The 13,273-nt window shown below is 22.8% G+C and overlaps 3 protein-coding genes across 4 annotated transcripts; 2 read left to right on the top strand and 1 right to left on the bottom strand.

Annotated features, from left to right (window-relative positions):
* Window positions 1-3,257: 3,257 nt before the first annotated feature.
* Bm17723 (Uncharacterized protein) lies at window positions 3,258-4,127 on the top strand (the record flags this gene model as incomplete). The annotated part of the gene is made up of 3 exons (XM_043081354.1): window positions 3,258-3,372; window positions 3,643-3,692; window positions 3,978-4,127. 3 exons carry the CDS (start codon window positions 3,258-3,260, stop codon window positions 4,125-4,127), a joined length of 315 nt encoding a protein of 104 aa, XP_042937288.1.
* A 2,240-nt stretch (window positions 4,128-6,367) lies between these two features.
* Window positions 6,368-8,050, top strand: Bm155 (Uncharacterized protein; the record flags this gene model as incomplete). Of its 2 annotated transcripts, none has more annotated exons than XM_043081353.1 (3): window positions 6,368-6,548; window positions 7,326-7,375; window positions 7,883-8,050. In XM_043081353.1, the coding sequence occupies 3 exons, from the start codon at window positions 6,368-6,370 to the stop codon at window positions 8,048-8,050; spliced, it is 399 nt and encodes a 132-aa protein (XP_042937287.1). The 2 variants fall into 2 exon arrangements, with proteins under 2 accessions (XP_042937287.1, XP_001894412.2); XM_001894377.2 differs by having other exon boundaries at window positions 6,407-6,548.
* A 1,359-nt stretch (window positions 8,051-9,409) lies between these two features.
* Window positions 9,410-9,924, bottom strand: Bm17722 (Uncharacterized protein; the record flags this gene model as incomplete). Its single annotated transcript, XM_001891553.2, has 2 exons — window positions 9,410-9,513; window positions 9,624-9,924. 2 exons carry the CDS (start codon window positions 9,922-9,924, stop codon window positions 9,410-9,412), a joined length of 405 nt encoding a protein of 134 aa, XP_001891588.2.
* Window positions 9,925-13,273: the final 3,349 nt, after the last annotated feature.

The following is a 13,273-nucleotide window of genomic DNA, read 5'->3' as shown; positions in this document are numbered from 1 at the left end:
TAACTATAAAATATAGAAAAAGTTAAATGGACCATTGTAAACTGTATTTATTTATGAAATGCTATTAATATTTCAATTACTTGTACCGAAAAAAAAAGACATAAAACTAGTAATAAATAAGTTAATAATTTTGTAATAATTAAAATTAAAATTTTAAATAAATGAATTTAATGAATTTATCGTCTTCTCTTTTTTTATTTTAATTATAAAATATAGAAAAAGCTAAATGGACCATTGTAAACTATATTTATTTATAAAATGCTGTTAATATTTCAGTTATTTGTACAGAAAAAACAAAACATAGAACTAGTAATAATTAAGTTCATAATCTTCTAAGAGTTAAAATTAAAATTTCAAATAAATGAATTTAATGAATTTATTGTCTTCTCCATGCTTTTGTATGATTATATAATATACTAGATTTGATAAAAATAAAATAGCCAAATAAAATTCTGATTATTATAAAAATAAAATTCAATTCCGATAATTCTGAATAAAACAAAATTCTGATAATTCCGATAAATTTTGAAATTCTTATTTTTAGAAATAAAAAAATTATCCGTTTATTTTTTAAATTCGAAAAACCATTTTATAAGTTTTTGAATTATAAATATTCGATTCACCGTTGTATTTTTATTTCCATAGTTTTACATCGAAAAGTAACTTTTGTTTCAAATAATTTTTCGATCGATAAAGTGTTGATTTTGGCTTCTAGCAATTCGTTTTATTATTTTTTTTTTTTCGTTTCTTTTTTTTTCTTGAAATAGTTATAATTTACTGAAATTCATAAGAGAATGAATATAAGTGGTAACTAAGTAATGTATTTTCTTCTTTTATGGATGATACAACATTTCAAGAAAAGATAATTTAGCCATTTTGATTATTTGTTAACCAAAATTGCTTCTTCCATTTTCGTTGTCAGAATTATTAGTATTTTATCCATTTTAAAAATGACAATGCCATTTTCAATTTTGATCATAAAAATGCAAAAATATTTCTCAGTTCATAGTCAAAAAATAAATTTCTGTCCATTTTTATCAATTAACGGCAGGTGGCTATTTCAATCATTCTTAGGTATATTTGATATTTTCAAAAGGTAACCATGGAAAAAGCAAGCTTGAAATAGCATTAAGCAATATTAAATACAAAGGAAGAAAGGCGCATTTTTCTTTTCTTTTTTTTTTTTTTGCGCATACCATGAAACCAAATAAGCATAAATTAGTGAGAAGTGAAAAAAGAAGAAGAAAAATTCAATAATATTTTATATTATTTAAAAAATTTATCATTTTTGCTTTTTTAAATTAAGAAAAAAAAATTTTTTTTTTTTTTTGAAAAATTAAAAACGAAAAAAAAAGGGAAAATATTAAAAGATAATATCAAAATATGTCATACTTTTTTCAAATTATTTAACTATTTCCTGAAACAAAAAAATTTTATTATTGAAGCATATAATGAATGCGAAAGAAAAAAAGTATGAAATTGATATTAAATGAAATAAAAATCAATAAATGATAACAAATTAAATGATATGATATCAAAATTTGTGCATGAAAAATTTTCAAATTTTCTTATCAGCACTAATTGAAATGATAATAAATATCTTATAAGCTTGTAATTTATTAGCAATAAATTACACTAAAGTTTGACTTTTTTCATCTAAGATTATTAACTTTTATTATTAATTAAAATTTTTCATATAATTTTTGGGCTTCTGAATTGTTAGCGCAAATAATAAAATGATAAAATAAATTTTAACACTGTTAATTTATTATTGTTTTAGCACTCAAATTGTCAATCGATTAATTAATATTGTCAATCGATTAATTAATATTTCAAATATTTTCAAACATTAATGTTTTAATATAATATTTCAATTAATATTTCAAATATAAATATAATTTATAGTAATATTTTTGCTAACAAATCAAAAATTTAATTTGAAAATGAAAAAGGTCAACCATTTATCAGAGGACTAAATTAATTGTTAACACTTGAAATCTTTCAAAAAAAAAAAATCGATACACGTGTAAATTTATCATCACGTCCGTATCTTGCTCCACGTCTTATTTTACGTTATAAATTGAAAATTTTGGTACTATCACGTTTTTTGTTTTTTTTTTTTTAACAGATTGAAAAAAATTGATCTGAAATAGTTTATCATAGATTATATTTGTCATGCTGATTTATATCGTTCATAAGCAAATAAAATTCAATTTTTTCAATGCTTTATAAATTGTAAAATTTAATTTCCGGTTTGATTCACTGAATTATTTGAATTTGATCAATAGTAAAACATCCTGAAATGGCCTTTTTTGCTATGAATAAGCATTGATAAACATAAGCAAATATTGATTTATATTCGTTTATTGGCAAAAATATAAAATATACGTATAAAAGTTAAATATAACTAACAAAGACAGAGAGAGAAAGGGACAGAGGGAGAGAGAGAGGGAAAGAGAGAGAGAGAGGTAGCAAAGGAATGAAACTTAAAACTTTTACAGCTTTTCCCTTATTCTACTTTGTATATTGTTGAAATAATTTCATAAAATATTTTATTTTCATAAATAAGTATGTTTTAGTAAAATTTATAACTGGATATACATTTGTTTTAAATTAAATTGCACAAATTATTTATGTCAATAATCTGTTTGAAGTTTATTTTATGTTTCCTTTTTTTTTTTTTTTTTTTGATCTAATCAATTCTATCTAAGCATTTTATATCAAAAGTTTCAAATTGAATCAATTTAGGTCATTAATGCATTTAGAGCTTTTTTTTTGTTTCAAATCAATTTGAATAATTATTAAATAATGAAATACTTAAAAGCCTTTTGTTTGCAATTTCATTTTTTCTTTTTTTTTTCTTACAATTTCAAAAATAAATGTGCTAAAAAAACAAGTAAAAATTTGTAATCATATAATGGATTTGTTTTAAAAAACACAAAAATTGTTGAAAACTATTTTCGTATAATATCAATTAATTAATTTCCATTTTAAAATAATTTAATATATCAAATTTTGATAATTCGATTATTGGGAAAATAATATTGTATGCATTGCAAAATGTAAAATTATCTATAAATGCTTTATTAGAAAAACTTGTTTTATGCTATTTTAATTCAATTTTTTTTATTTTTTGAATTTTTTTTTTTTTTTTTTAAAAATTTGAGCACTATTTTAAATTTATTTTTAGATTATTGTTATAATAACAAGCAGAAATGTGTCACCTGACACTGATTACTTTTGCAATTATTTTACAAATGATATTAGTGAATAGTTTGGACTGTCTTACGGGACGTTTAAATTTTGGCTTAATGTATACCCAATGTAGCGCAAATGTCAATTATTGTGCTAAAATGGCAACCATTGATCCAGGTTAATTTAAACTTGATAAATTTTATCACATTTATTTCAGAATTTAAAAAATGCTTATAATTTAAAATTTTAAATTAGTATATATCTACATGAATAGCGCAAGTCATATCATTTCACTGAGTGAAAACGATGACTTATCAAATTTAATAAAATAAAAAAATAAAAAAAAAAAAAATTTGAAAAAATTGATAAGTAAAATATTACAATAGAAAAAAATTTTTCAATTTCAATTTTTTATTTTTATCTTTATTTTATTTTATTTTTTTGCAGTGCAGGGCCTTATTATTGAAAAAGGATGTGATGCGGAAAATTTTTGCGCTGTTAGTTGAAATTTTAATTTCATTTTCAACAAACATATCTTTGTACTAATTTTTTTTTTTCGGTGTTTTCTCTCTCTCTCTCTCTTTCTGTCTCCCATATTTTTATTTGATTAATTCAATAAATGTCTGAGAAACAAAAATTTGATTTAAAAAAAAAAAAAAATTAATTTAATTTTAATGAAAATAAAATTTTGTTCATATTTTGTTTTTTTTTTTTTAACAAATTTTTTTAAATAATTTTTTTTGTTTTTTTTTTTTTCGTTTTTTTTTTTTACATATTTTCAGACTATTGGGTCACGTTGTTTATATGATAACTATAATGAAATGGAAATATGTTGCTGTAGGTCAAATCTTTGCAATGGATCGATGACATACCTTTATTATTGGTTACCTTGTTTAATTATCACATTTATTTTTATAACTATAAATTTATGATTAATATCAAATGCAGTATGAATTCATTGCTAAATGATGAAAAGAATTTCGAATTGATATGTTAAAATAATGAGAAATCACATCAAAAAAACAGTTTAAATTTCTAAATTTTAATAATTTTAGTAATTCATAGGTTTTTGTTTATTTATATTAAAAAAAAATATTTTTGAATTTTCGAATTTTAATTTTCTATTTTTAATAATTTCAGTTATTTTTGTTTTTTGTTTATTTATAATTTGAAAAAAAAAAAAAAAAAACACACAAACAAACTTTGTTTTGCACAATAGTATAATTTCATTTTAAACTTCACAAATTGATCAAACTTTTAACAATCAGAATTAGGTAGTGATTTAAATTATAAATGAACAATAGTTTATAAATAAACATAAATAAATTATAAATTTTCTTCTTTTTTTTTTTTTTTTTTTTCATTTAGTACCTCTTTCATATTGTTTTCTAATTTGCACTTAAATGTATTTTATTATTAAAATATATTGTTGTCATTTGTAATAACAATTTTTTCTCAAACTTTCTTCAATAATTTGTAAATTTTTTTATTTTAAAAAATAAATAGAAATTTTAGCCAACGATAAAAATCAAATATACTTGTTATCAGCAATCATTTGCACTTAGTATGATTAAATCATATCTTTTAGGGCAAAAAAAAAAAAAAAAAAATTCTTATCACTAAAGTATGTTCGAAAGCCTTAATGCAACAGTCGTATTCTTGGAATTTACAATTTATCAATGAAATAGAAAATGGATGAAAAAAATTGTTGTGTAAATTGAAATTGAATTTAAATTTTGGATGAAATTTCATTCAATAACAATTTGAAACGATTCTTTTCATCTCATAATATTAAATTTAATTTCTTCCATAAATTTAATTGCCCAATAAATTCAGTGGAAAATTAAGAATTGATAATTAATATAACTGCTATTATGATTAATTATAGCATAATTAATTTATCAATGAAAAGTATTTCACTTACGTGTGCACGTCAATAAATATATGCATGAACGTGTGAATACGCATGCATTATATTTTTTCCTCAGTTATTTTTAATGTATATAAGTTAAGTATTGATAATTGAGTATTAATAATTAAAGCTTTAAAATTTTAACATATTTATTGTTTTCATTTGCCTTTTATTTATTTTTTTTTAACCAACATTTTTACAAATTAATTCGAAATTTTTCAGATACCAAAAAAAAAATTTTTTTAACTGATTCGATTGATTGCTGATAAGAAATTGAAGCACATAAATGATTATTTCATTTATTAACTTAAAACTATTCTTAATGTACAGCCTAATAGATGAAAATAAAACGACTGTTTGAAGTTATTCTCGATATTATGCATTTGCTATGTTTTGTCACCTGTCACCCTGTTCCGAGAAGCACTTTCAGGAATTCATCAAAAGCAGTATAATAGTTGACAACATATTCACATTATTTTTATACCATTCCATTTTCTCTTACTTACTTATATATCCTTTTTCTTTTTTTTTTTTTTTAACCAATCATTTTATTGCTTTAAAAATTTGCTGAATTTTAAATATTTTTAGCAAGAATTTTAGCAACAAATTTCTATCATTTAATTTATTTTAATCATAAAAATATCAAAACAAAAATTTAAATCTACATATGATTTAATAAAAAATAAGTATAAGTTAATTTAATATTAATTTAAGTTAGCCTAATTTATATAGTTTAAATTATAATTGTTATTAATAAATGAATGCATGCGTAGAGAGTGTATAAAAATGTAGCACACTGTTATTCAATTTAAATCAAATCTTCAAAAAATGAAATGAATTAAGCTATTCTCTTTTTTCAAATCATAATTTAGTAATAAATAATAGTAGTTAGTTAATTTTTTTTCAATTAACTTTTTTTTTTTTAATTGTATTTTAGTTATAAGTAATAATAGTTTATTACATTTATTATCAAAAATATGGAAAAAAGAAATGCAAGGAACAATCAGAATATCATTAATTAAAATATTAAAATAGTTTTTTGAAGTGGTTTTACATCAAATATTAATCATAAAATAACATATTTTCATTTTGCTTTTAAAAAATAAAAACAAAATTTCATATTGATTTATGATGATTTTATGTAATTAATTAATTTTATAATTATAATCATTTATTCCACTTTGTTTTTTTCTCTCTCTCTTTCTTTCTTTTCTCTCTCTCTTTCTCTCTTTCTTTCTTGTTACTTTCTTTTAGTAAATTATGTTAAAATTTATTTTCTATCCAATACCATTACTGGCAATGCTTATAACAACAAGTGATGCATTAAAATGCTTTGTTGGACGACAATATTTCGGCGCATTGGGTAATGGCGGATCATTCGCCGAGGTTTTATGCCCTGCGACATCAAACTTTTGCGTTAAAAGACATTTTGCAATTCAATGTAAGTTTGAAAAATTAAAATAATAAATATTGAATTAATATAAGGAACAATCAGAATATCAATAATTAAATTATTAAAATAGTTTTTGAAGTGATTTTAAATGAAATATTAATCATAAAAGAACATTTTTTTTTTTTTACTTTGCTTTTAAAATATAGAAAAAAAATATTTCATATCAAATTTTATGATGAATTTATGTAATTAATTATTTCATATTTATAATCATTTATCCCACCTCTTTCTCTCTTTCCCTCTCTCGTATAATTAATAATCATGACAAAAGTTAGAATTATTCAAATTATTAAATATAGCATTTCAATTCATCTTAAAAAATTTATTTATTTTATTTCATTATTTTTTCTTCCCTAAAAATTTGAACATTTCATATTCTTAAAAATGTGAAAATAATAAAAAAAAAAGAAGAAATAATAATTTATTTGCATAATTATCTAACAAAACTGATTTTTATCATATCAGTCTTATGTAAGAAAAACAACAATGTGATAATATTTGCGATGAAATAAATTTCCCAAAACAAAACAATTGGTAATGAATAATGACAAAGTACAGATAATAATAATAATATTAATAATAATAATGATGATAATAATGATAATAATGATAATAATAATAGTAATAATAATAATAATAGTAATGATAATAACAACAATATTAATGAAATCACTTAATTAGTAATTTCTATTTTTTATCTTGATTTTTTTTTAAAATAATTTACATCAATTTATTTGTCTGCAAAAAAATTTTCTTCTTTTGCAGATAATGAAGATGTTATTGAGAAAACTTGCGATCCGAATTCACAATGTTATGTGAGTTTTGTTGTTTTTATTTTTTTAAATTTGTTGCTAATTAAAATTTCGTAATTGAATTGCATTCTTTGAATTGCATTCAGAAAGTTAATCAATTTTAAAATTGAAGTTTAACAACAAACTTAAAAAGTTTAAAAGTCAAATGATCAATCAATCAATAATTAATTATCTCTTTTACTGTAATAAATTGAAGTGCATAATTACAAATGATATTTCGATCCATAAAATTTAACAAGAAATTACAGCAATCAATAATTAAATCTTTTAATTTGAGTCTAAATGGTATGATTTAGCTTAAGTTTTTTTTTTTTAACTTTGTTTTTTATATTAGATATATAAAATTTAATAATATAGATTATATTAGATCATTTATTATATATAACTGAGCTTTTAAATATATGATTAAATCAATTTAATAAATTAAAAATCAATAATTAATTTTGTTTTCTAATCAATTTATATTATTATTTTAGGAAAAAGAAAATATGTTTAATTATTTGTTTATAGAAAGTTGGTAATGGTTGTTTCTATGATGCAAATAACGCGGCGGAATATTGTTGCTGTAATTCAGATAGTTGCAATGGCGCAACTGTCACAACAACTACTTTCTCTCTTCTAATTATTACTGCTATTTGCTTTATTAGTACCATTTTTACGCATAAATTATTCGAATAATTATCAATTAATCTGTATTTTTCAAATTGAAATTCATTGAAGCATTGTTCTAGGACATTGGAAATTACAATTGTAAGAAATTTTAAGGATTAAAATTTTAATTCAAAATAATTTTGTTGCTCATTTATTCTTTGCTTACATATTTTTCTTTTTAATTAAAAAAGAAAATGAATGTTTGAATGGTATAAAATTATTTTAGACTATCATATTTGAAAATAGCCTTTGGTGACACATTCATTATTTAGACTAAAGGCTATTCTAAGCAATTAAATTTTCTCATTTTCTACTACTAAAATAAATCATTTGGAATTAATTTAAGAAAAATTATTTTTGTATTATTCAATTTTTTGATGAATTTTTAAAGCTAAAATGAATCATTGATTTATTTCTATAATTACTGGTAAGCATTTTTGCATTATTCATTTGATTAAAACTTTATTTCTCTTTTTTTTTGTTTGTCAATTTTACAAGATGGCAAATAATCATTTACAATGTATTACTCAGTTAAAAATTAACATTTTTTGTAAATTTCGAAAAATTCAAAATAATCAAATCAAATCTCAAAAATTCAATGCAAAAAAGATTTAAAAAAAAAATGTGTAAAAATTAAATAAATAAAACATTTCACAAGAATATAATAAAAGGTTAAAGTAAAATTATGAACGAGTAAAAGCTGTAGAATGAATTAATAAATAAGAAATATAATAATTGATTATCTGATGTCAAATGCATTCCAAACTATTAGATTTTTTGAATGAAAAAAGAGATTAATTTAAAGAATGATAATTAAAAATTTGAAATAAAATTTGAATTGAAACCAAACTTGAAAATTTTATTTAAATCGAAATTAATGATTATTTTAATTCTCTGATTCTTTACCATTGCAACATTTCCGATTGCAATATTGCAACTCTTATTTATGTCATTAATGGGAATTAGTGAATGATACCATTCAGTGATACTAAGTCAGCTGATAAACTTGTCAGGTTTGATAATGAAATATGTTTGTTGATAACAGCGCTATCAGTGAGAAAATAGTAATGCAATGAATCATCGCTATAACAATTCAATTTAAAAAATGGAAGTAAAATGCTGATAAAACACTGAAATTTTCTAATTATGATAACAAAATTTCATTCTGTACCGAAGAATTGCGATAAATATTGTTGTGAATGGATTGGATTGGGTTGGTTTACTTGCACAATTGAGTCGAGTGCTCAATCGCTTTATCTCTCCCCCTCAAATCATCCTATATAAGGGCAATTACCACTCAACCTGGGGCAGTCTTCCCAGTCTCCCCGTTGCTTAGCTCATCCTCCTCACTAAATTGTCCTACTACTGATTGCTTGTTTGGTTTAATTACCCAAGATTGAGCACTCGACTCAATTGTGCAAGTAAACCAACCCAATCCAATCCATTCACAACAAATTTATGGTGCCCGAGGTGAGGTACGAACTCACGACCTTCAGATTATGAGACTGATTTAACCGTTGTAATATGAACTCCGAATCATTTTGATACATTTTTAAAATGACTACAGTTTGTTTTGCTTGTAAAATTAAGTTGGTAATACCTGATTCATCATCGTTTATCTGAAGGTATCGATCTTCTTCTTCTTTTCTTTTGGTTGAGACTGAAATCTGCTGGATGAATTGTTTCCACTCTGTATTGACCGATTCCAACGCCTCTATGTATATTTGGATATGCATGATTTTTTCTTGGGTGATCCTTCTCCGTTCCTGATGAAGACGGATTGTTTCGTCGGTTGTTGTCATTTGGTCGACCGAATCCAAGTTCAGACGCTTGATTTCGTTGAGGACTTCACACAATCTTCGTTTTGTTTGGTCTGCGGTTCTGATGATGATGGATGACATGTTCCCGGCTCGTGGCACCATAAATTTGTTGTGAATGGATTGGATTGGAGTCCTCAACGAAATCAAGCGTCTGAACTTGGATTCGGTTGACCAAATGACAACAACCGACGAAACAATCCGTCTTCATCAGGAACGGAGAAGGATCACCCAAGAAAAAATCATGCATATCCAAATATACATAGAGGCGTTGGAATCGGTCAATACAGAGTGGAAACAATTCATCCAGCAGATTTCAGTCTCAACCAAAAGAAAAGAAGAAGAAGATCGATACCTTCAGATAAACGATGATGAATCAGGTATTACCAACTTAATTTTACAAGCAAAACAAACTGTAGTCATTTTAAAAATGTATCAAAATGATTCGGAGTTCATATTACAACGGTTAAATCAGTCTCATAATCTGAAGGTCGTGAGTTCGTACCTCACCTCGGGCACCATAAATTTGTTGTGAATGGATTGGATTGGGTTGGTTTACTTGCACAATTGAGTCGAGTGCTCAATCTTGGGTAATTAAACCAAACAAGCAATCAGTAGTAGGACAATTTAGTGAGGAGGATGAGCTAAGCAACGGGGAGACTGGGAAGACTGCCCCAGGTTGAGTGGTAATTGCCCTTATATAGGATGATTTGAGGGTGGAGAGATAAAGCGATTGATAAAATGGAAGCTAGCAAGAAGGCTATGGGAAAGATAGTTTTTGTAAACGGAATTAGATAACAAATAAGGATTGGAACAGATGTGCATTAGATAATATGACAGATTAGCATGGGAATTTGTTAACACATTACCATCTATGAGTCATTAAGGAATTTGAATTACAATAAAACTTACAATAAATGATTAACATGATTTGCTTAAATATAAATACTTTGATTTAAATTTGACCTTTTGCTAAATTCGATTGTTCGGTACAAAGATTATTTCGAGCTTGTTCTCGACAAATATAGTACAATGATAATTTTAATGATAAGATCATCTGATTAGTTCACCGGAAAATTTATTGGAGATATAAGTATTACAATTGATTTTCTATATTTACGAATGAAAACGGAAATGAAAAATGGTTTAAAAAAGAATTTTGATATGATCGGCAAAAAAATTAAGTTAAATGAAAAAAATAGCAAAGCGAGAAATCTCGAGAAATCTCTTGGATATTTCTCTCAAATCTCTTATATTTTTACATTATTAATAAAAAAAACAAATTAAACAAATGTAAATTTCATTTTTTTTTTTTTTTAAATTAAACTATAAAATAGTAATGTATTTTTTTAAATAATACCAACTGTGAAGTTTTAATTTATTTGTCCTCAAACAATAAAATGTAATTGATAAGTTATTGTCAACTGAGTTCTTTTTTTTTTTTTTTTTTTTTTTGAATATTTCTTTTTTTTTTTACACTCAGAAGTTTTTGATGATACTTTTGAGTTGACAAAAGATTTAAGATGAGTGTACTTTTGAAAAAAAAAAAAAAAATATAAATAAATAAATAGTGTTGATTTTAAAGCTAAACATTTTCACTTGTAAATAAAATTATTTTATCCGGAAGCAGTTTTAGTTCATTCGGATTTCACATATGTACTTTTGTAAATTTGACCATTTACTTAAGTATGTATATTCTGCATAGAGTATGAAATCAAACTAACTTAGATTTAAATTTTTTGGTAAGTTATAAAGTAAACTGAAGAAAAAATACAGTTATTAGACTAAATTTTGTACAAACAAAAAAAAAATTTATTTTTGTAAAAAAATCATTTAGTTATTTTAAATAGTTACTTCATTTCTATGTTATTATAAGTTCTATTAAAATTAAAATTTACTATTCTTACCTCTTAATTACAAAACATTTTATCTTTGTTTTGTTTTTCTAAAACTTCAAAAATTATCGCTGTAATGTTTGCGAGTAATATAAAATTGAAAAAATGCTTTAAAAAAAAATAATCAAACATCTGTTTGGACTCATTTTTGAATTTCACTTTTTTGCCTGTAATATTGGGCCTTATTATTTAGAAATTATATTTTATGCTAATTTTTTTAATATTATTTGAAAAAAAATTTATTTGTTTTAAATAAGAAAGGAATTTGTCCTTTTTTGATTTTATGCAAAAATTTTTATTTTATTTATTTTTTTTTTAATTTATTTATATTTGAAGAATTTTAATATTTATTTTAAAGATTTTTAATATTTGATTGAAATTAATTCACTAAACATTCGTCGATTTACTTGGAATTTTATCCTTTTTAATGCAGTCAATGCTAAGTAATACTTAATATCATATGTTATCAGTTATTTACAGAGTAATTAGCTTTATTTCATAAGTGATAATTAATTTTTTTTTTATTTCATTATCGTTGATAATTTTAAAATCAATTGAAGTAATTAAAATTGAGATTAATTAAAAGCTAAGCTAGAATTAAATTTTCTACTAAACACACCTATACCTATGTTTTCGAATTGCTGTACCCAACTAATTAGACCATAGGTAATTAGGCATCAGCAATTAATTGCGTCCACCTCCAATTTTTTATTTATATTTTAATTTAGGGAAAAGCTAAATCTATTAATTTAGAAAACTGCAATAATATCAAATCGAATCAATTCAATTCTAATTTTGATTCCTAATTTTTAAAAGTTTAACTTTGAATTGTTGAATTATTATTGAAAAGAATTTTTCATACTTTAAATGATTATCGGATTGTTTTACAAATGAAATTTGTAATATTTTATTAAATTTACTTTTCTTTCTGATACTAATACAACAGCAATTCAGGAGAAATTTGATGAATGATTGGTTTTTTGCATAAATTTCAATTTTTTTTTTTTTTTTTTCAAAATTTAACTTTTACTTATTCTATTCAAATGTTGGAAATATTTCATATAACTATGAGCAGAAAGTTTTACAACTATCATTTCTGAAGCAATGATTTTATTCCGCAAGAAATTAGTGTAATATGCAAATATTTAAGTGTATATGCAAACTTTTAATGGAAACTAGAAAGTAGATGTCAAAGGTTAACAGAAAATTATAAAAAAAAAGTGCAATTGAGAATATTGGCACTATTTGTTCTTTTTTTTTTTTTGCTTGCTTGCACTATTTTATGCCTTATGAAATTTTAAAGATGCAAATTTAAAAAAAAGTTTTTGGGAAAGAATGAAATGAAAAGAAAGAAAAATGAAAGCTGAGTCAATGGTTGATAATAATAACAACAATGATAATGATAATAGATAGTAATAATAACAATGACAATAATATTAGTGATAATAATAATAAATAACAATAATTACACCAAGTTGGTTCTATAAACAAATAAACAGAATATTATTAGAAATGAAATCATATACAAATACTTCGTT

Source organism: Brugia malayi (assembly GCF_000002995.4).
Source record: "Brugia malayi strain FR3 genome assembly, contig: Bm_v4_Chr4_scaffold_001, whole genome shotgun sequence".
NCBI lineage: Eukaryota > Metazoa > Nematoda > Chromadorea > Rhabditida > Onchocercidae > Brugia > Brugia malayi.
The sequence above is the reverse complement of the archived record's forward strand: the minus strand, read 5'-3'. Positions and strand labels throughout refer to the sequence as shown.